The sequence below is a fragment of the Diceros bicornis genome, chromosome 5, assembly GCF_020826845.1.
Source record: "Diceros bicornis minor isolate mBicDic1 chromosome 5, mDicBic1.mat.cur, whole genome shotgun sequence".
Taxonomy (NCBI): Eukaryota; Metazoa; Chordata; class Mammalia; order Perissodactyla; family Rhinocerotidae; genus Diceros; species Diceros bicornis.
This window is the reverse complement of record NC_080744.1, coordinates 64302853-64325150: the sequence shown is the minus strand read 5'-3', so window position 1 is coordinate 64325150 and position 22298 is coordinate 64302853. Positions and strand designations below refer to the sequence as shown.

The 22298-nt window shown below is 34.5% G+C and overlaps 1 protein-coding gene across 6 annotated transcripts in view; it reads left to right on the top strand.

The window, feature by feature from the left end:
- The window catches only part of UACA (uveal autoantigen with coiled-coil domains and ankyrin repeats), a 98143-nt gene extending 79800 nt beyond the window's left edge, over positions 1 to 18343 (top strand). For 2 of the 6 annotated variants that reach the window (XM_058541969.1, XM_058541973.1), the window contains exons 10-19: positions 952 to 1020; positions 2042 to 2173; positions 2717 to 2749; positions 3271 to 3369; positions 6762 to 6798; positions 7680 to 7732; positions 8877 to 11615; positions 13613 to 13765; positions 15663 to 15728; positions 18147 to 18343. In XM_058541969.1, coding sequence (XP_058397952.1) covers positions 952 to 1020; positions 2042 to 2173; positions 2717 to 2749; positions 3271 to 3369; positions 6762 to 6798; positions 7680 to 7732; positions 8877 to 11615; positions 13613 to 13765; positions 15663 to 15728; positions 18147 to 18218 — 3453 coding nt within the window. In that variant the 3' untranslated portion in view covers positions 18219 to 18343. Of the gene's footprint in view, positions 1 to 951; positions 1021 to 2041; positions 2174 to 2716; positions 2750 to 3270; positions 3370 to 6761; positions 6799 to 7679; positions 7733 to 8876; positions 11616 to 13612; positions 13798 to 15662; positions 15729 to 18146 lie in introns of all 6 variants that reach the window. The other 4 variants (XM_058541970.1, XM_058541974.1, XM_058541971.1 and 1 more) reach the window with 3 other exon arrangements.
- The last annotated feature ends 3955 nt before the right edge of the window (positions 18344 to 22298 follow it).

Sequence of the window (22298 nt, the reverse complement as noted above, 5' to 3'; positions counted from 1 at the left end):
GACTGGCCAGATTCCATGTGAAGAACAGTCCTTTGGTGGAAGAAATGAGGCTAGAAATGTAGTTGAGCCAAATTGTGGGTACAGAATGTCTTAATGGGACCTTGTCCCTCTCATTCTAAATGCAAACTCATTAGCATTATAGTTTAAACACTTGGTTAAACAAACTCCACAAATAATACAAAACAGAAAAAAATTTTCCTGGAGAATTAAAGCATTAGCTTTTTTTCTTTTTAAGCTCTCGGAAAGGAAGAAAGAAATAGCTTTCTAAATTATTGCGCAGATTTAAAGGGGAATTTGGGCAAAAAAAGGTTATTTGCTCTCTTGTTTAATAATTGTGTTGTGTTTTTATTAAAGCAAATCTCTAAGCTGGAGTAAAGTTTCAAAGCAGTAAGTGTACAAAAACAGAACACATACCCGACTAGGTCATTTAGAGATCTTTTATAAAGCTCTGGTCAGAGGATTGTCTGTCTCTTTCTTACCACACCCCTTGATATTTTTTTTTCATCAGTACTCAAAGAAATAAATAATTTTTGTATTTTCTTTCAATATTAATGTAACTCCCCCTCTTCTTTCTTTTAAAGACTAAATTCTTCCTTTGGGAATGGTTGATAATGCTTTATAGCACAACTTTAGTTTTGTGTCTAGTACAAGTTCTTCTTTTGAAAATTTGGTGACTTTAGTTAAAATAAATCTTAACAATAAGGATTTTAAATTTTGTTGTTTTTTAGTATTTTAAGATAAATTACACTTGATTTATTTAAAACCTATAATCCTTGAAGATGCTTTCCATTTGGAGTTCTAAGAGGAAACACTGCCACCTTGTGTTATGTACAGTAAAATTTAATGTTGGATAAGCTGAAAATCTCTAATTGGGTATATTGCTTATTGAAGAAAATGTACTCTTCTATATTCTCATTCTTGCTAACCTGTGTTCTTTTACGTTTTACAAAGCGAAATTTGACACACGTGCTAGATGAAGTAAATATGAAGTCAAACCAGAGAGAGCATCAAAACATTCAGGTAAAAAGAAAAAAATAATAATATCTTCCTTTGCAAATAATTCCAGTGTTATTTGTAGTGGGGTGGGGGGAAGAGAGGGAGCAAAAACATGGCGGAAAGGAGAGGCAGCTTGTTCTGTTTTGTGATTCAATTTTCTTGCCCAGTCCTTTCAAGAGGAATTGACTCTTGATGTGAATGTTTGGGTCAGTATTATCTTACAGAAAGTATTGTTTTAATATCTATTAGGAAGCAGATAATTTAACAATTTTATATAACTTTTTGTTGATTTAAATATATCTGTTTTGGGCCATAAATCTGTATTCATTTTAGAAAATTAATTATAGTGATAAAAATGATATTTATTAATGTAAGTAAAGTAAAACCCGAACTTCTTCTTAGAGTATGTTTTATTTTGATTAAGAAAAAAAATTTTGTTAACCACACAGCACTTTTTACCTTTTATATTTGTCAAAGTGTGCAAAAAATAATTATTATGTGGATTATATTGGAGGAAGATCCCATAGTTAAATGGTTTATTTTATGACTGAAATACCATTAGAATATAAATTGAATAGCTGTTTTCCATAAGATAAAACAAAAGCATTTTTTTTGGGTTTTCATAGTTTACTATGTACTGTTAAGAAAGTGAACGTTAGCCTTAAATTAGAGCCTTAAATGTTTTATCAGAGCACTGAAGTGATGATTAGTTTAACAAAAGCATTAGAATAGACTAATACACTTGAGAGATGTTAAGCAAAAGTTACAATGGCATATTCTTCTGTTTTCTATTTTTAGATGATGCTTTTTTAGTATTAGAATCATGATGGTTTGCAGTGTTGTATATATTTGTATTTGTTAGATATCATAGGACCATAAATTTTTATATTATTTCTGGTCTATAGATTTTAAATCATTTGAATGTCATTGAAATTATTGCATCTTTGTACTTAAAGCTGTTTTATATATGTATATATCTGTATATGATAGCGAACTGCTTTTAAAAATGTCTTCCATAAGAACTGCTCTTTTAAGATTGGTGTAGCCCTTGTTATCTTTACTATTTAAGGATCTGGAGATTGAAAATGAAGATTTGAAAGAGAGGTTGAGAAAAATTCAGCAAGAACAGAGAATATTATTGGATAAAGTCAATGGTTTACAACTACAGCTGAATGAGGTAAATAATCTGCATAATACAAAAAAATCCAAACTGTTTTGCTCCCAGTAATCATCATCCGTAACAAATTGTTAATGCTCACCTGTCACATCAGGTCATGGTGCTGGGTGCTAACGGAGATGAAATCAGGTCATTGCCCTTGAGGAAAGTTATATCTTACTGGGACCTTTACATGAAACCTTTAATGTCAAGTGTAAGAACAGAGAATACTGTTGATGCGTGGTAGTAACAAAGGACTGAACTAGAGTTGGGGCTATGAGATTGGAGAGGAAGGAGTAGACAAAAGATGTGAGGCACAAGAGCAATGGAGTTGGCAATAGATGGTTTCTCAGAAGAATCAAAAGTGCTTCTGAACCTGGTTAGTGAGAAGAGGGAATGACAATTCAGACAACAGAATTGGGAGTACATAGACATTGTCTTCTCACATCCTGTCCCCAATCTTAAAGACGTGTGCCAGTCTTTTCAAAAGATAGTTGCCAAGCTCAGGCCTTTTAAAGCAAACTTTCAAGATTGAAAATACATTTCTTCTTCTTTTTAATTTAGGAAGTAATGGTTGCTGATGATCTGGAAAGTGAGGTAGGATGATAAATTTTACTTTAAAGCTGTGAAATGTAAATTGAAGATGATATTGCAGAAGATATTTATGTCCCAAATTGAGATGGAGACCAGGATTCTATTGCTGCTCAAAGGGAAAAACAAAACCTACATGTAACTATAAAAGTATATTTTGAGTATAGTGGCATGGGTTGTCATAGGTATTTTGTTGTTATTGCCTCTGAATGTCTCATTTTATGTGAAACTTTTCATGAAAAGATATAAAATTCCAAACACTATAAAGTAAATGTCTGAAAATAATAAGATTTAAAACAAACAATAGAAATTTGAATTTTTCATAATATCATTTGTATATATTGTATATTTTATTAGTATATTTGTAGAAATTTTCAACTCGACTAACAGTTAAAAATCTACCAGGTTAGATAATTTATTAACTGCAGTCCTCAAAGTAATTCTAATTTACATTTTCTAAAACACATTTCTAATCCAGTTTGAAGCACAGGGTGATTTTGCTCTGTATTTATTTCTTTCCATTTCAGAAAGAAAAGCTGAAGTCCCTTTTGGCAGCTAAAGAAAAGCAACATGAAGAAAGCCTGAGAACTATTGAGGTTCTGAAAAATAGATTTAAATATTTTGAGGTATAGAAAGCTTAAATTATTTCATGTAACTCATAATAGGCAATAGTAAGGGGCTTGGAGTCACACTTGAATTTGAATTATCACTCTCTTCTTTATATTGTGACCTCGGGCAGTTTATTTAAAGTCTCTGAGCTTGTTGCTGCTTCGGCAGAATCGAGGTGGTTGTCCCTTTCTCCACAGAGTTGTTATAAAGGTTAAATGAGGTAATTGAAATTGACTAGCATTTAGTTCAGTTCTGATTTCTCTTCCCCAGCTTTCCTCTTTGTCCATCTTCTTACTTGTACCAGTAAATTTGGAATGATTATGATGGTGATAATAACAAAGCGTCATATTGGTGGTATTTCCGGGATTATCTCAGAAAGGATTTTGTGCATATCTGAATTAACTAGAACACTTGTTTTGTGAGAGTAGTGTGTTAATAAGGCACAGATCATATACTCATCTTTGGTTGGATCACTTAGCTCTTAGTCTTTCCAAGGCCATGGATTTTTTTAAACTTTTTATTGAAATACAATATACATTAAAAAGTACACAGGTTAAAGTGTATAAGTTTAAGAATTTTCTCAAATTGAGCACACCCAGCTCAAGAAACAATGTCACTGTTACCCAGAGGCATCCTCATACTTGCTTCCTGTCACTACCCACACTCACCACATCAAGAGTGACCACTCTCCTGACTTTTAATTGCAAAGGTTTGTTTGCAAGGCCATAATATATATTTTATAAATGTTGTTCATCACTAGGGGGTTACTGAAGAGGGTGGCTGTTTCAATATGACTCATTTATCTTTATTAGGGAGTACAACTCCAAAGTACTTAACAAAAGTAATTTTTTTTCTTTATAAATAAAAAAAATGTGGTCGGCTATGAAAAAGAATATAAAGACATGGATGAATTTCACAGACAATGTTGCATGAAAGAAATCAGACACAGAGTACATAATGCATGATTCCATTTTTATGAAGTTTAGAATCCTACAAAACTGATCTGTGATGATGGAGGTCAGAATAGAGGCTGTCCTTTGGGGAAGGATTACTGACTGGGATGGGGCATGAAGAAGCTTCTGAGCGTGCTGGAAATGTTCTATGTCTTGATCTGGGTTGTGATTACACAAGGTGTACATATCCAGAAGTTCATTGCACTGTACACTTAATGTGTACTTTATTGCAGGTGAGTTATGCCTTGATACATTTTAAAAAATCAAACAAAAAAAGCGTGTTTAAATTTATATGACTGAATTCTGAAGATTACTCAGAAACAGTTTTATAAGCTAAAGAATAATCTGTTATAGTGCCTTCTATCTTTTTCACATTTGAAGGGTTTTTTAAGGTTAACAGTGAAACTAGCAATAGCTAACATTTTCATAGCACTGGCCATGTGCCAGAAACCACTCTGTGTACTTTACATGCATTTAATAAACACATCAATTCTATATGCTAGGTTTTATTATTATCTCCACTTTATACGTGAGGAGCCTGAGGCACAGAGCGTTTACCCATGAAGGGTTTTATAAATAGTAAGCGGCAGAGCCAGATCTTGAACCCAGGCAGTCTGGCTCCTTTGTGCTCTTAACTATAGTACTAGTTTTATGCTCAGAATAGCTTGAATGAGAAAGTATAGAGGCATAGACGGGCCCTTTGAAGTACTCATCAAAGTTTGACGCCTATAATTGGGTACTCTTTATGTTATTACTTTTCTTCTAAGAGTAGACTTTCATGTCTTAAGAATAAGATGTTTTTCTGTAACTTTAGACAGACTTAGAGGCAAGTCTGTAACTTTCCATGAGGTTATAATAAACTATAGAAAAATAACTTTATTATTATTGTTATACATAATTATTTTTATTTAAAGTAGTATATATTTATTTCAGAAAAATTAGAAAATATAATTAAACTAAAAGCAGAAAATAAGCACACCTATAATCCCAGCACTCTTAGCACCTGGCTTGTATCCTTTCAGACCTTTCTTTGTGCATAACTTGTGTTACATACATATTCAACAGGTAGGAATATTGTACATCCTGTTTTGTAACTTTTTTCACTCAATATAGTGGGGACGTTTTCCCCAGTCAGTACGTATTCTTTATGATGAATTTTTATACTAGAAATGATTTTTTACTTTCAAAAAGAAAATTATGGGGCCCACTTCATATGTGACCCAGTATTTATGAAAGCAGCCATTAAAAACTAAGAATTCATCATTTACAAATACTGTATATCCACTGTGTCGTCTCACATGCTTAAAAATCTTCATAAACTGCCAACAAAATTGCTGTGTTATGTGTAATACTTAATAGGTAGGCATTTCCTTTGTGTTTATAGGAAAAATATGGGAAAATATGGATATTTTAGAACTTGTGAGGCTAATTTTACATTATAACTCATGCATTTGTTTTCATTTGCGTGATTAAGGAAAGGTAATAAACCCAAACTAAGTTTTTTGAACTCCTTATGTGCGTAGGCCACCCCCAACCGTACATGCATGAGCCCATTGAGTAACTATTGCAAACTCTAGTATTAAATATTACATAGAACAGAGAGCTTAACTAAGTTTACAGACATTTTTCCATACCCTTGGGGCACTAAGAATTAGCAGAGGTGGCATTAATTTAGTTATAGGACTGTGGACCGTTCTTATCGTAGTATCTAGATCGGAGTTTGACGCGTGGCTGTTAGTACTGATACACACAAATATACAAACATGAACTACATCTACATATCTTTACTCTTGAAATTATAATATCTTAGTTGATATGTTAGATTCTTTGTATTTGGCTTACTTGGAAAAAAGGAGCAATCCAAATATATTTTGATTCAGAGCATCTAGATTTTCTCTGTTATTCTCTTTCTCCTAACTGATGCATGGATGGATTTATTACTGTGTGTAGGTCTTTGTCGCAATTTCATTTCCTGCTCTTTGTCTCATTTTACCTTCAAAAGTAATCAGTATTCTATAAATTCTGATAAAAGGGTTATGTGGCTATATCACAATGAAGTAGGCTTTCCGTTCCCAACAGTGGTAAAGTGAGTACTTGATGGGAATGTGGCATTTCCTTCGTTTTGAGGCAGAGAAGCAGCGGAGAGTACGCATTGAAAGGTGTTTCAGTTCTTTTGGACCTCACTTTTTTTCTTATGAGCAATAAAATTTTTCCTTGATACACTCGGCTGCTTTTATTAAAATGCCTCGTGAAGTGGTTTATTCCCAACTGATCTCTCTAATTGTTGCTAGTGCTGTGTCCTTTTGTGGGTTCCAGTAGAATAATACTCAGGAGAAACAAGGAATGTTGAAAATGTGGTTTTAATGACTGTATCCTTTAGAGCTAAAATAGATATAGAATTTAACAAAATAAAGCAATATTCACCTAAAATGTTTTAATTATACTTCTGATTTCAGAGTGATCATTTAGGATCAGGAAGTCATTTCAGTAACCGTAAGTATAAAAGTATAGATTATCATTACAGTTGACCCAGTTCAAGCAAAGAATAATATTTATGCCTATTTATTCTGTCTAACTGTATATGATACTCCTGCTGCTAAACTTCATCCAGCTACTTGTGTGTTATACTCAACACATGCAACCAAGAAGAGGTTGAGATGACTACTATAGCCTCTAAAAGAATCTGGTAATCACTGAGGCTCTGATTTTCCTTAGCCACTTATATTTTTAAATTGTATATTGTATGAATTACCAAATTTGCCTTGTCGATTAGTGGACATTTATCTTGTGATATTTGGGGCTTGTTTTTTGTGGAAAGAAACATAAGATTTGGAGATATCTTTGGATATAGTCTCAATGCAGGTAGACATTTTAAAATTAATTAGAAGTTCCATAAGTAATTATTTATTATTTATTTTAAGACTATACATAATTAATCTTCACTTTTGTTTATTATTCACTCATTTTAAATAATTTCTCTAGAAAATCTATTTTTTTGCTTCCCAGTGAATATTAAATTACATTCTAGCTAATTACAACAGTAATATTTATCCTTTAAATTGCAAAAGAACACCATTTTTATTTTAACTGATGGTAAGATACATATTTTATAATAATCATGTAGCTTATTTAGTCTAACAATCTTAGATATTTCTCAAAACCAACTTAGTCTCTATTCAGAAGAATATAGATTCTTTCCTTATGTATATAGAAATACTAAGGAAAAATATGGATATTTTAGAACAAGGATAATTTTATGTTGTAACTCTGCTTCTCTTTTGTTTGAATAATAAAGGAAAGATAATAACACCAAATTAATATGTATCCTACTTTGGTATAGATATTTAAGATATCATTTATTTGGATTTACTTAGGAAAAGAAGATATGCTTCTTAAACAAGGTCAAATGTACATGCCAGACTCACAGGTAATACTATTTTTTTTATTTTAAAAAATATTTATAAAAAATATTTGTGCCTTTTTAGAAAGAGGAAAATAGCATTGTATATTTATCAAGTATATTTACATTGAATAAGGTTTTCATTATCAAAGAAAAGTTGGTCTTGCGTTCTTGAGAATAAAAAGAGATAAAAGCAGATATTTCTGTTTCTGGTGCCCTCTAGAGTATTTTTGATAACAGTGGCTTAAATAAGGGATTTGAAATAAAATTTCATTGTCTTTGATAGTAAACCTCTATTCATTAACAGCAATCTGTTAACTCTTCATATTTGCTCTTATAAAGGGGAAGACAAGGATGAGTAAATCAAAAGTCATTTGTTTTGGCTTTGAAATGTGTTTTTCCTTGCATTGAAATATATATTCTATGTTTTGGAAATTCACCTCAAAATAAAGAAAGCTTGCAAGAGGGATTGTTGTCTGATTTTCTTACTTGTTTATCTGCTCCTCACCTTTACTTTCCAGTAGATACAAGGTTTGCATTTCTAGTACCTCCTAGGGACTGCAGACCTGGTAAATATTTGGGCTTTTCTTTTTCTTAGAACAGTAAAACCTGCCTATTAAGATAGTGCGATGTACTCGTAGCCCATAGCTTTTATCAATGAATTAGTACTTGTAAAGATAATTTCTATGAAATATTATTATTAATAATAATTTCTATGAAATTATTTAGATTTAAAATTGCAATCTTTGTTTTTATTTAAGGGTTCTGATGGCTTTCTTTAGAATTTGAAGTTCTAAGCACATTATGTGCCATCAAATAGAAATAGTAAATGTGTTTTGATAAAGTTGATACTCATGTGTAGGTAGGTATTATGAATGAGGAAAGAAAGAGAAAATAGTACCCAGAGGCCACAACTATTTTCCTTCTTTGTTCTGCCAGAAATACACTTAAATAAATAGACTTTCAAAATGTCAGTGCTTAAGAGTGTGTTAAGGAAATCGTACTTAGAACTGTTTTTGTTACTTCAAAAATCAGTACCGTATTTTTCCAGCATAACTAGTCTGAAAACCCTTGACTACTGATGATATGTAAACTTTCTATAAGTTTGGTAAATAAGTGTCTTCTTGAGGCTTTTTTGATTGATATATATATATATATTTTTGCTTTTCAGTGTACTTCCCCAAGTATGCCAGCCCATATGCAAAGCCGATCCATGTTAAGACCACTGGAGCTATCGTTACCCAATCAAACCTCGTATTCCGAAAATGAAATTTTAAAGAAAGAGTTAGAAGCAATGAGAACTTTCTGCGATTCAGCAAAACAAGACCGACTCAAGCTCCAAAACGAACTGGCTCACAAGGTGGCAGAGTGCAAAGCTTTAGCCTTAGAATGTGAAAGGGTCAAGGAGGATTCAGATGAACAGATAAAGCAATTAGAAGATGCATTAAAAGATGTGCAGAAGAGAATGTATGAGTCAGAAGGTAAAGTGAAGCAAATGCAGACGCATTTTCTTGCCCTTAAAGAGCACCTCACAAGTGAAGCAGCGACAGGGAATCACAGGTTAACGGAGGAACTGAAGGATCAGCTGAAAGACATGAAAGCAAAGTATGAAGGTGCTTCAGCAGAAGTGGGAAAATTAAGAAACCAAATCAAACAAAATGAGATGTTGGTAGAAGAGTTTAAGAGGGATGAAGGCAAGCTGGTAGAGGAAAATAAGCGATTGCAGAAGGAGTTTAGTATGTGTGAAATGGAGCGAGAGAAGAAAGGAAGAAAGGTTACAGAAATGGAAGGCCAGTTAAAAGAATTGTTAGCAAAGTTGGCCCTTTCCATTCCTACAGAAAAGTTTGAAAACATGAAGAGCTTATTATCAAATGAAGTAAATGAGAAGGCAAAAAAATTAGTGGAGATGGAAAGAGACTATGAAAAATCACATGGTGAAATTAGACAGTTAAAGAGAGAACTTGAGAATTCTAAGGCCAAGCTTGCTCAGCATGTCAAACCAGAGGAACATGAACAGCTCAAGAGCAGATTAGAGCAAAAATCAGGAGAACTTGGGAAGAAGGTCACTGAATTAACATCAAAAAATCAGACGTTACAAAAGGAAATTGAAAAGGTGTATCTGGATAATAAGCTCCTTACCCAGCAAGTACATAACCTAACAATAGAAATGAAAAATCATTATGTTCCTTTAAAAGTTAGTGAAGAAATGAAGAAGTCACATGATGTAATTGTTGATGATTTGAATAAAAAGCTTTTAGATGTCACACAAAAATATACAGAAAAGAAGTTGGGAATGGAGAAATTGCTAATGGAAAATGACAGCTTAAGTAAGAATGTTAGCCGCATGGAATCTGTGTTCGTACCTCCTGAGAAACATGAAAAAGAGATAATGGCTCTGAAATCCAATATTGTTGAACTTAAAAAACAGCTCACTGAACTTAATAAAAAATGTGGGGAAGACCAAGAAAAGATATATTCACTCATGTCTGAAAATACCAACTTGAAAAAGACTGTGAGTCATCAATGTGTGCCAGTTAAGACCCACGAAGAGATTAAAACTGCATTGAGTAGCACATTAGATAAAACTAACAAAGAGTTATTAGATGTGAAGAAAAAGTTTGAAGATATAAATCGAGAATTTGTAAAAATAAAAGATGAGAATGAAATATTAAAAAGAAACCTGGAAAATACTCAGAACCAAATAAAAGCTGAGTATATCAGCCTAAAAGAGCATGAGGAAAAGATGAGCACTGTAGGTGAGAGCCTGAAAAATGTGCAGGCTAGCAGTGCTGAAATACTGGCTGACTACCGAAAAGGCCAAGAAGAGATTGTGACGCTCCATGCTGAAATTGAAGCCCAGAAAAAGGAACTTGACACAATACACGAATGCATTAAGCTAAAATATGCTCCGATTGTCAGCTTTGAAGAGTGTGAGAGAAAATTTAAAGCAACAGAGAAAGAACTAAAAGAGCAGTTATCAGAGCAGACACAGAAGTATAATGTCAGGGAAGAAGAGGCCAGGAAGTACAAGCAGGAGAATGACAAGTTAAAGAAGGAGATTCTCACTCTTCAGAAGGATTTAAAGGATAAGAGTGTGCTCATTGAGAATTCTCATGAAATGGAAAGAACATTAAGCAGAAAAACAGAAGAGCTGAACAAACAGTTAAAAGACCTGTCACAGAAACACACAGAGGTAAAGAACGAGAGAGAGAAGCTAATAGAAGAAAATGCCAAACAGACTTCTGAGATCCTTGCAGCACAAACTCTTTTGCAAAAACAGCATGTTCCATTGGAACAGGTTGAGGCCCTGAAAAAATCTCTTAATGGCACAATTGAGACTCTAAAGGAAGAACTGAAGAATAAGCAAAGGTGTTATGAGAAAGAGCAGCAGACTGTGACCAAACTGCAGCAGATGTTGGAGAATCAGAAGAACTCTTCTGTGCCCCTGTCAGAGCATTTGCAGATTAAGGAAGCCTTTGAGAAAGAAGTTGGAATCATAAAAGCTAGCTTGAGAGAAAAGGAAGAAGAAAGCCAAAACAAAACTGAAGAAGTCTCCAAACTCCAGTCTGAGGTTCAGAATACTAAACAAGCATTGAAAAAACTAGAGACTAGGGAGGTAGTTGATTTGTCTAAATATAAAGCAACGAAAAGTGATTTGGAGACCCAGATTTCCAACTTAAATGAAAAATTGGCCAATCTGAATAGAAAGTATGAAGAAGTATGTGAGGAGGTTTTGCATGCCAAAAAGAAGGAACTATCTGCCAAAGATGAGAAGGAATTACTACATTTCAGCATCGAGCAAGAAATCAAGGATCAGCAGGAACGATGCGATAAGTCCTTAACAACAATCACCGAGTTACAGAGAAGAATACAGGAATCGGCTAGACAAATCGAAGCTAAAGATAATAAGGTAAGCACCGAGGAGTCTGCATGGCTTTGCTCTGGAAACTCCAGAGCAGAACTGCCAGAGTAGAGTAGGGCTCTTGACCGTAGCATCCCACAAGACAGGCTTGCAAAAGCATTAACAAAGTGACCCTTAAATGCCACCTTTCCAGTTGGACTACTGGTGTGCAAAAAAATTCGGAATTTTAAAAAAGTAGTCACACAAACAAAAATCAAAAGCATTTTTTTCTTTTCTTTCTTCAGCTGGTACAGCCAAGAATTGAGGAAAGATGGGGAGACTCAAGGTTCACTTGCCTCATAAATGAATGGTCAAAATGCAGTGGGATTTAGGGTACCTAAAGAATGATAAGGGAGAGGAGAAAAATAGCTATGTGTCTGGACTGCAAGAGACTAAGGATGCTGGGGAACACCCCAGACTTGATCATGGCACTCACCCATACAAGTAAACTGAGCCCTCCAATTCATTGTAGGTTCTGTCCCCATATCTTCCTACAGACTGGTCCCCTCACCCAGAATGTCCTACCCGTCCTCTCTACTGAATTAAATCCTATACATTCATTAATACCCACTTCATCACTTATCCTCCTTCCTAAAGCCTTCATTGTCCAGTCTAGCCTACAGTAAACTGTCTCTCTTCCAAAATGCATGTTTTGTTTTAGCTTTGCCATCCATTTAAAAAATATATATCACCGCGTCAAAATTATGTGGTTGATATTCCCAACCAGTTTTTAAGAGCAGGCTCATAACTTATCTTTCTTTCTTATCGTTCTTTCTCACGGTACAATTTACACAACAGGTGCTCAACAATATTCGAATACATAGTTGCATAAAGTGTGTACTATGAAGATGACCAGTCAGGGAGATTGAGTGCAGTTTTATCCATTCAACAAATAAATATTAAATGCCTTCTACATGCCGGGTGCTATGCTTAGTGCTGAGGATACAGAGATGAATAAAAGCAGACACAGCCTCAGTCCTCCTCCGTGGAGAATTACAAGACTAACCTTCTGATGCATCCTCTCATATTACCCAGAATTTAGATGCTCTTAGCTTGTTTGGAAGGCGGTTATGAATAAAATAATATATGATTATAATAGTTATTAATATCTACTTGTAATTGTTGTCATTTATTGAGCATATACTACATACCAAGCATATATTTATGATTGCATTTGATTTTCTTAACTATGAAAGAATTTCCCCTTTCAGTGATAAGGAAACTAAGGCTCAGAAAAATAGAGGAAATTAGCCAAGATTACACAGCTAATAAGCATCAGATCTGTCTGGCATTAAAGCCTGTGCTTCTTCCACTACTCTATCCAGCCTCCCTGTTTTTTCCTCTTTATTACAAAGTAGTCTATAATTATACCTTCTTGAACAAGGCACAAAAGTTAATTCTAGACTTACATGAGCCATGCTCTTTTACCTTTCAAACTTTGTTGGAGGGAATCCCTTCTACCTTCCTATGTTTCAAACTACCTGGAAGATAGTCTATATACCTTCATAGGTACTATATATTATCTAAAAATAAGAAGACTGAGGTCACACTCAGATCTTAGGCTATATATCATATTTATTCTTAATTTGGTAATGCTTTTGTAAGGAGTTTACTGAGAGGAATTTAGTTAAAGAAATTAAATTATATAGAGTCATTATGTTGCTTAACGACAGGCATACATTCTGAGAAATGCATCATTAGGTGATTTCGCTGTTGTGTGAACACCATAGAGTGACTTACACAAACCTAGATGGTATAGCCTGCTACACACCTAGGCCATATGGGACCACTGTCGTGTATGCGGTCCATCATTGACCGAAACGTCGTTGTGCGGCACGTGACTATATTGTACATACTGTTGATAACAATCTTGACAATATTCATTCCTCAATTTTCTGGTATATAAAGATAAATTTTGTGTCTCAAGGAATGATTTCTCTGTAAAGATGTTCATATAAGTGAATAATATATATTTTTCTCCCGCAACTGTTTTCTTTTTTTGTAAGATAACCGAACTGCTGAATGATGTGGAAAGACTAAAACAGGCGCTCAGTGGCCTTTCACAACTCACCTACACGAGTGGGAGTCCCAGCAAGAGACAGAGCCAGCTGATCCACACCCTGCAGCACCAGGTGCAGTCCCTGCAGCAGCAGCTGGCTGTGAGTACGAGGACCTGCAGGGCTCTATGCCCGTACGTGCCGGCTCACGGTCATTTGTTTGTTTGTAGAGGCTTATTTAGAAATCAAGTTTGATTTGTGACCGACTCTGTTCAGATCCAAGAATGTAATAATTTTTGCTAAAAGTTACTTATACTAGTGATATGATGTCATTTATTTAGTGCTTATTATATGCCAGACACTACTTGAAACATTTTACGTACTTCATCTTTAAACTTTATCCTCAACACAGTCCTACAAGGTTTTAATCCCCTCATCTAATTCTTGAGGAAACAAAGATGAAAGCACTTGATGCCTGGGGTCATACAGCTAGGATTAAATCCTGGGACTGGCTGACTCCAAATCTGGTATCTTTCCAACTGCGGCACGTTGTCTAAAATATTGTTCCACTAAACTAAAGGAGGTTTTTTATAATCTTTTATCCTTATGAATAAAGATAGGTATTCCTGTGATTTTATACCTTATATCCTTATATATTAAAAGAAAACATCTGGATATCTATATGTTCATATAGTTACCTATATCCATAGTTACCTATATAGATATATATCTCCTTTATATTTTAAAAATGTCTGGATTTAGAAGCTGAAGATGAGAGCTCACTTCTAAGCCCTGCCACTTAAAAGCCAGTGACATGGAACATTTCCCTTAATCCTTGGCTTCCTCATCCATAAAATAGGATAATAAGAACTGATTACTTGTTTGTTTGTTTGCTTTTTTAATTGAATGAGCTAATATACATGGAAATGCTAAGTAGAACATAGCCCAATCAAATGTAAATTGTTGCTAATATTTTCCTATTCTGTAGTAATTGGTTGTGAGTTGTTCTTGAAAAGAAGAAAGTTATTTTTTAAAGTGTTCATCTTATAACACCATTGGCCTACAGATTAATGACAAATTGCTGATTTGGATCTTATCAAAAGGATATGGTAGTCTCTTCAATAATCGAAAATATTTGTTTATTGTTTATTATGTTTGTGACGCTGTGATAAGCACTGTTAGGGATACAGAGAGTATACAGTTCCTGTCCCCAAGGAGTTCTGGGCAGTTAGACAGGCAAAATATAGATCCATGAAAAGTAAAATAACAAGACAAAAAATATCAAATCCAGAATTAAGAAAATAGTCCCAGAGTCTAAACTGAGTATGATATGAATTCATAGTGATATGAATTCCCAGGAAGGAAAGAGTACTGGTGTGCGTAGCTAGTTTCAAAGAAGAAGGGAGCACCTAGCCTGAACTTGTAGATAGATGGTGTTTTGGTAGGTGAAAGGAAAACAGAATCTTCCAGGCAAAGGAAATAGTGTGAAGAAGGCATGGAGGTGGAATGCAAGTGGCATGCCCCAGGGGAGGTCAAAGGCTGATCAGCCTGGCTAGTAATGGGAGCTATATTTGAGGCCAAATTGTGAAGGTTGTTGAGAACCAAGCCTATGAGTTTAGATTCTCTCTTATATGTAAAGACATGTCACCCAAGGTTTTTGAGTCAAGGTGATATGAGGAGAGAGCCATCTCAGTCTTGGAAGCATGATAGAGAATAACGTTTAGAGACGGAGACAAGATGGGAAGTTAGCAATAATCCAAAGCATAAGTTGATAAGTGACTGGATAATTTTGTGCCATTAGATGTGAACTAAGGCCATAATTTCTTGTTACCTAGGATAAGTGGCATTGCTTTCACTGTGAATGTTCCCACATGTTCATTAGAAAAGGTTATACTATTGTTATGCTATCGTGAGTCTAAGGGGGTTTGTTATAAGAGGTAGCAGGAGCCCTTTAATAGTGCTTCTGTCTGGTAGTATCAAGCAGCGTTGCCACAAGCCTCTGGGTGTTTGAAAATGTGAATGCTGATATTCTGATCTGTCTATCTTTCCACATTTCTAGGATGCCGACAGACAGCACCAAGAAGTAATTGCAATTTATCGGACACACCTTCTTAGTGCTGCACAGGTAAAGAACTATTTCTCCTTTGGAAAGGATATTGTTGTAGAGAAAATAATTTTTTATTTTCAAGTAAATTTATATGAAAGTAATTAATGTTTAAAGTAGTTGTACCCCATGTGCTTATTTAAAAATAATTGTGTTTCTTTTAATCATGGCTTGCATATCTCCCAGAGAAATTTACAAAGCTATATGGCAACACAACATCTTAAATTTAGTGTTATCTCCATCTGCTTGTCACTTATTTTATAGACAGTTTGGCAACATATGATGGCAGCACACGTTAATGGTATTGTTAGCTGGAGATAATGTCTTGACATCCACATGTGGCTGTCAGTTAAAAGAGGACAGTGCAAAGGACTTCGTTGTTTCTTGGTAGCTCAAGAGTATTTCTTTGAAATATAGAGAATATTGTAAAAGTGCAAAAATGACAAGTAAGGTGTGCACAGAATTGTAATACTTTAAGAAAAAAATGGTTCTGTTAGATTATCAATAATATTTATTTATTGAGCTTTAAACTCAGTGAACCATGAGATTAAGAATTCCCATCTTTGGGAGTGTAATGAGAAAGCTCTTTTTTAAAAGAAATAAATCACACTAAGAAAAGGTTTAACATATGAAGGATACTATACTTAATGTTCTGTAGAAACCCTATGATCAGCATCTCCAAAATTCTCAGAATAGATTTTTCAGGAAGACATACCAGAAGAGACAATGTTAGAATGGCAGGTGTGATATATATAAGAATTGTTTAGGATTTGAAGTGTCAGGCCACACTGTAAAAAAAAAAAAAAGATAGGTGTTGAGCGAAAGCTTCAGAGAAGAAGAGATCATTTGAAAAAAAAGAACTAGGTAAAATAATAAAAAGGAAGGAACTTTATGACACCGAATTCTTAAAATCAAAAAGCCTGCCTTTTCTATAGGAGATGAAGGGGAAACCAATGGAAAAGAATGAATGGTGTGATAAAAGAAAGTATCTTTGGCTATTTTCTTTTGAGTAGATAGAAGATAAGCTGAGATTTGAAAGTCTATTGCAATTATTAGAGAAGACTATTGATGGACAGCAGGACAGGAAGTTTAGGAGGGGCAATAGTAGAAAAGTATAGCAAATCTGTATTAGAGAGGGTGAGGAGCTCACTGGGATCTGATATTGCTGAGGGGAGCAAGAGCCTGCTCCTGCTGAAAGACCTGCAAACTAACAAGCTTGCTGACTTTGTATAAGGTATGCTTCTGAAATTTGAAATTATTTTCTATTGACTCCTAATGAAACATAACAGAAGCACTTGACGTCTGAAATAGTCTTGCCTTCTGGCATCATAAAGTTAACTAAGAAATTCAGTTTAGTCAACTATGGCTAATGTTTGGAATTTAAACATCCTGCTGTTATAGAAACAGATTTTGGAAGCAAAACTTCTTTTATTAATAGGAAGTGTTATGCTAAAACCTATTCAAGTGCTCAAGCAGAGAAAAAGGGGAAGAGGGTGTTGTAAGCCCACCATATTGACTTGCATTTAATCAACCTCTTGCCGTCTTTTTAAGTTTAAAGTGTTTCTTTCCAAATGTAAATGGCTTAATGTTCATGTAACAAGATCTCAACCTCACCAGTAAAGGGAGACATGCAAATAAACAGGGAGGTACCATTCTTCACTTAGGGGATTGGCAAATATTAAACAAGATGATAGCCTATAGCGTTGGCCAGGGCATTGTGGGAAATGGGCATTTATACCCTGTTGGTGGGAGTGTAAAATGTTATAATCTCTATAGAGGGAAATTTTGTAGTCCTTAGCAAAATTAAAAATTGACCCTGCTTTTTGACCTAGCCCTAGGAATCCGCCCATAAAGATTGAAACACTTTAAATGCCCATCATTTGGGGAATGGGTAAAGAAATTATGATATATCCATTCAGTGGGATATTATACAATAATTTAAAATAATTAGGAAAAGATTTTTATGACATTAGGTGAAAAGGCAAGTTGCAAAATAATATATATGATCCTATTTATGTAAAAGATATAAATATGGGGATTTTTTTTTTCATTACTTTTCTATTTAAAAAAAAAAAAACTCTCAGCAGGAGGAAAAAAAGTTTTTCTGGTGGTTTACTTTGTTCACCTATAACTTATGCTGCCCCTGTCATCTGAGCTGTTATTTAAAAAGAGAGAAAGAGAGAAGTTTGTCCATCTATTTTCTGATAATAGAAGTTAGGAGCAACTGATGTGCACTCCTTTTAAATTAACCCTCTTTATTTTCATGAGAGAGCTCTACTGTCTTTTCCAATAAATCCTTTAGAATATCGCCAGGATGGTGAGGATTTAGCATTTGGTGAGTCACAACCATTTAGGCCCTGTTATAAAGCCTTTGTCTTTAGGATTAATGTGTAAAGGAAGATGACATAAAATATCTTCCGCTTTCTTCTTTCTTTCTAGGGTCACATGGATGAAGACGTGCAGGCAGCCTTACTCCAGATCATACAAATGCGGCAGGGGCTTGTGTGCTAGTGGTCAGCGCTGGCCAGCCAGTGTCTGCTTTCCCTGCTGGGGCTGAGCGTTCTGTGTGCACCTCCATGGCCTTTCTGGCCTTACTGTGCTAGTATAATTAAAATAAAATATATTTTGTTCCATCAGTAGGTTTTTTTAATTAGATGAGCATGTTACTGAGTTTTTCGATATCAGTCTAGATCTTATATTCTATATACATATGTTAATTTTACCATGAGGCAAACAACCGAACATTTTGCCTTGGATTGGCTGCATATTTTTAAACTGTTGAGTCCCTGATAAAACATGAGCCATCTGCGTGGGTCCATATAAAGAGGGGTTAGGCTGAAATAATTGTTTAAAGATTTCTTTTAGAGAAATTAATTTGGTTGGTGGGCACTTTTACGCGGGTCAAAAGATCTTTCAGATCTTCAGTTGAGCCACGAGACCTACTGCAGTTTCAAGGAATGCAGTGTAACTTGGCTGGCCAAGTTGCATTTTTATTGACGTAACTTAATGAGTGCCTTTGACTTCTTTGGGGTACAGGTTTTTTTCTTCTTACACTAGTAACTTTTATGCCTATTTAAATAAATTTCTTTTCATAAAGGGTTTCCAGTTCTAACTTACGTTAAATTAAGGAAAGGCAAGGGTGGAATATATCAGGAATTTATAATAAAATTGCCTCATAATCTCCACAACAGTATCTTAATTTTCACTTTTGGTGACTTTTCTTGCCCTAGTATTTAGAGAACTATGACAAATGGTATACTAAATTTTTCAAAGTGTCAAAAATTTTAGACTTTTTTTTAGCAATTACTTTGACATTTGCTACTATAGTAACCAAGCACTCATTATACATGCATCCTCCAAATGTTTTGTACTTATTTATAGGAAAATTGCATTAATGAGATTAATAACGTGAAATACAGTTTTCTTGCAAAATTAGCATTAGAAAATTGATTTTAGAAAACAGATCTTTAAGGTTTTAGACAAACGTGCAATATTATAGTAAACTGTAAGAATATAGATAGCAAGAAAATAATAAAATTGGACATGTTTATGGTAAATATCATAACCAACCTTTTTATTAACTACATTTTATTAAGGAAAGTTTATATGTTTTGTTATTTTCATTAACATTTTGTTTATCATTCAGATTAAAAATTACTAATTTGACTGTTAGCAAATAAACTGAACAAATGGATCATTTAAGCCAAGTTTTTTTTAAATTGCAAAATGTGCCTTAGCAATAATCTGAGCATCCTGAACCAGATTTTTGATCCCGTTTTTGTATAATAACAAGGACAAAGAACCATCAAAGTAGCTTCTCCCACCAAAGAATAAGCCATCGTATTTCTTTAGTATAACAGTGAAAAGTCAGAATTGGATTTATTTTTAATTCTTTAGGTAGATATACACAGTTTACGTAAGTAGTATTTGGATTCTTTAATTTTTATATTTAGTGTTCTTCAGCATGAATTCTGTTTCACGAGTATTAGGTCACCTGTAGAAGGTCTAGAGTAGAGAGAGTTCTTAACTGAATACTCACATCTCAGTGTTGTATTTTCCTTATTAGGGGTGGGAAGGGAACCTTATGTGTATTTTATTTTGTCTTCAACCATCAATAAAATATTTTCTGTGGAATACTGTTTTGAACATCCTTGTAAAAGCTTTACAAGGTAAACTAGTCCATTTGCTGTCTTTGGAGAATTTGGTATAGAGAACAATGGGGTCCAAAGTACAGATGATGATATCCATTTTCAGTTAGCTATGTCTCATTCACTCACCTTTTGATATCAAAAGCAGAGATTGCATTTACAACACTGAATGCTAAAGCTTTTTAGATGGTAAACAAGTGGAACATATATAATGGGCAATGCTGATCTCTCTGCTGTTCTAGATTCAGAAAGATTATGAGGTCTGAACTTATGGCTAAGAGGAAGGAAGATCGGTTGTTGTCTAAGATGTGAGTGCTCTCTGAAAGAATCACTGAATACCTATTGGAGTACAGTCCTTTGTTGAAAGCTTTATTACTATTCCATTTTGTTAGTTTTTTTCTTATCATTCCTGCTTCATCAGAAAAGCTCATTCCTTTTGACAGAGGGTCAGTGTTATAAAGAACTGTTACAATAAAATCAAATATTTATGCAATGAACATCTTAAATTTTAATATTACAGTGATTCTAATCACTAGATATACCTGAGCTGTTCTAAAATTCCAGATGAATTTAGCTTAAACTTTCTTATGGCTTGTTTTTTTGTATAAACCTTTTCTCTTGACCCTAACCAAATGTTATACAGTTTAAATTTTTCTATTTTTCTAAATGCATTGGATCATTGCTGCTTTAAAAATCTTGCACTTTAGAACACGAGTACTTTTCCTCCAGTGTTACCAGCTTTCCTCTAAGAAGGACCTAAAAACTTTTCTCATACTCATCCTTCTTATCTACCTGAATGGTTCATGTTCTTGGTTCACTTGTTTCAAAGTAGAAAAGGGAAAAGTTTCCAGTTAATCTTTGATGTCCATGATGACTAGATAACGTTAGTGTCTGCTTACACTAATGCCAAACATTAGATAACAGTGGTTACAAGCTTCTGTTGACGTCTGCTTCACCGTGGTGGAAGAAAACTACTACTCGGTGCCTCTTTATTTTCCTCATCGCTGGATTCTGCACCCTTGTGTGATCTTTTTCCTTCTTGCAAGTCCTGTGCATCAAAGTAATAGCAGTACCTCTGGCACCAAAATAAGGATTGAAAGAGGATTGTCTGTGATGAGCATGCAAAATATGGGTCTATACATCTGGCAGAGAAACAAGAACCTGGACCTTACTCCTGGCTGCTAAATGTTGTGAATAATTTTCAGAGAGGAAAAAATAATTATTATGAATAATTTTCAGAAAGAGAAAAAAATGGCACCATAAAGTATATCATGCACAAAATACAAAATGGAAAATAGGCATTCCAGCTCTCGTTTCATTCAGTGATGTCCCCAACTAAACTGGATCTGAGACTGTTGGTGGAAGTTCTTTCCTGTGTTTTGGCCTTGGCTATTTGAAACAAGATTGTCTAGATCATCCTCTAGGTAAATATTACCCTGCTTCTTAGCATGGCTTCTGTTTCTTAGTGCATGTATGGGCCTTTGGCTCACAAGAGTCACGAATGCAGAGATTTAAAAAAAAAGAAAAGATAAAGCTGCAGCAGAGGTGGCAATGCAGTAACACTCCCTGGGCAGTGAGAGTGCTCGTGTTTAGCATAATTGGGCGTGTGGCATCACTTATGCATTAGAGGCATTTTCATTATTTATACCCGCATGAACAAACATCATTTGAGGAATGAATTCAACCAAAAAGGGAAGGTTACAAAAATGTCATATGGAAATGAAAGAACATGTGTGTGAACATATATATATATTCCATTCAGTGAAATAATAGAAGAGACATCAATAAAAATAATACCCCTTATAATTGATATTTGGCATCAAATTGTTGTACTTAATGGGCCCGATTTTTATTTTACATTTTAAAACAGGTTTGCAATTTTTTTTTCAAGATAGCAGTCCTGGGAATATTCTGAATTCAGGATAGAGTTTAGAGAGGTTATTGCCTTCTTAATAATTTAGAGCTTCTATTGCTCTGCCAAGTCAGAAGATTAACATTTAATAGAAAAAAATTATATATCTATAATTCAGTCACGGCTATTAGATCAGATGGATTTTACATTAAGTGAAAAAGATGTTGAGCATTTAAGGACCATTAAACTACAGGACTCTTTTATTGGGTTTTAAGGCCTCCGAGCCCGGGTCCTGCTGCGAGGAGTATTTATTTTACATATACAGAACGCATTAAGGATGGGAAGAGGGCATACATTTTAAAAGAAAATAGGCCATAAAAAAGTGTGATTTTCCACATTGTGAACAGCTGCTATACAGACTCAGTCTTATTTTGTAATAATTAGTTTTATGCATCATTAAGTAGCTCTTGCAGGCTAGAAGAAAATGGTGAAGGCCACTTTAAAATTGGTACCTGCGGGAAATCCAAGTAGCTGGGTACCCTCTGCTGTTGCTATTTCTCTTTGAGAAACCACATTTCTAATAGTTTCCAG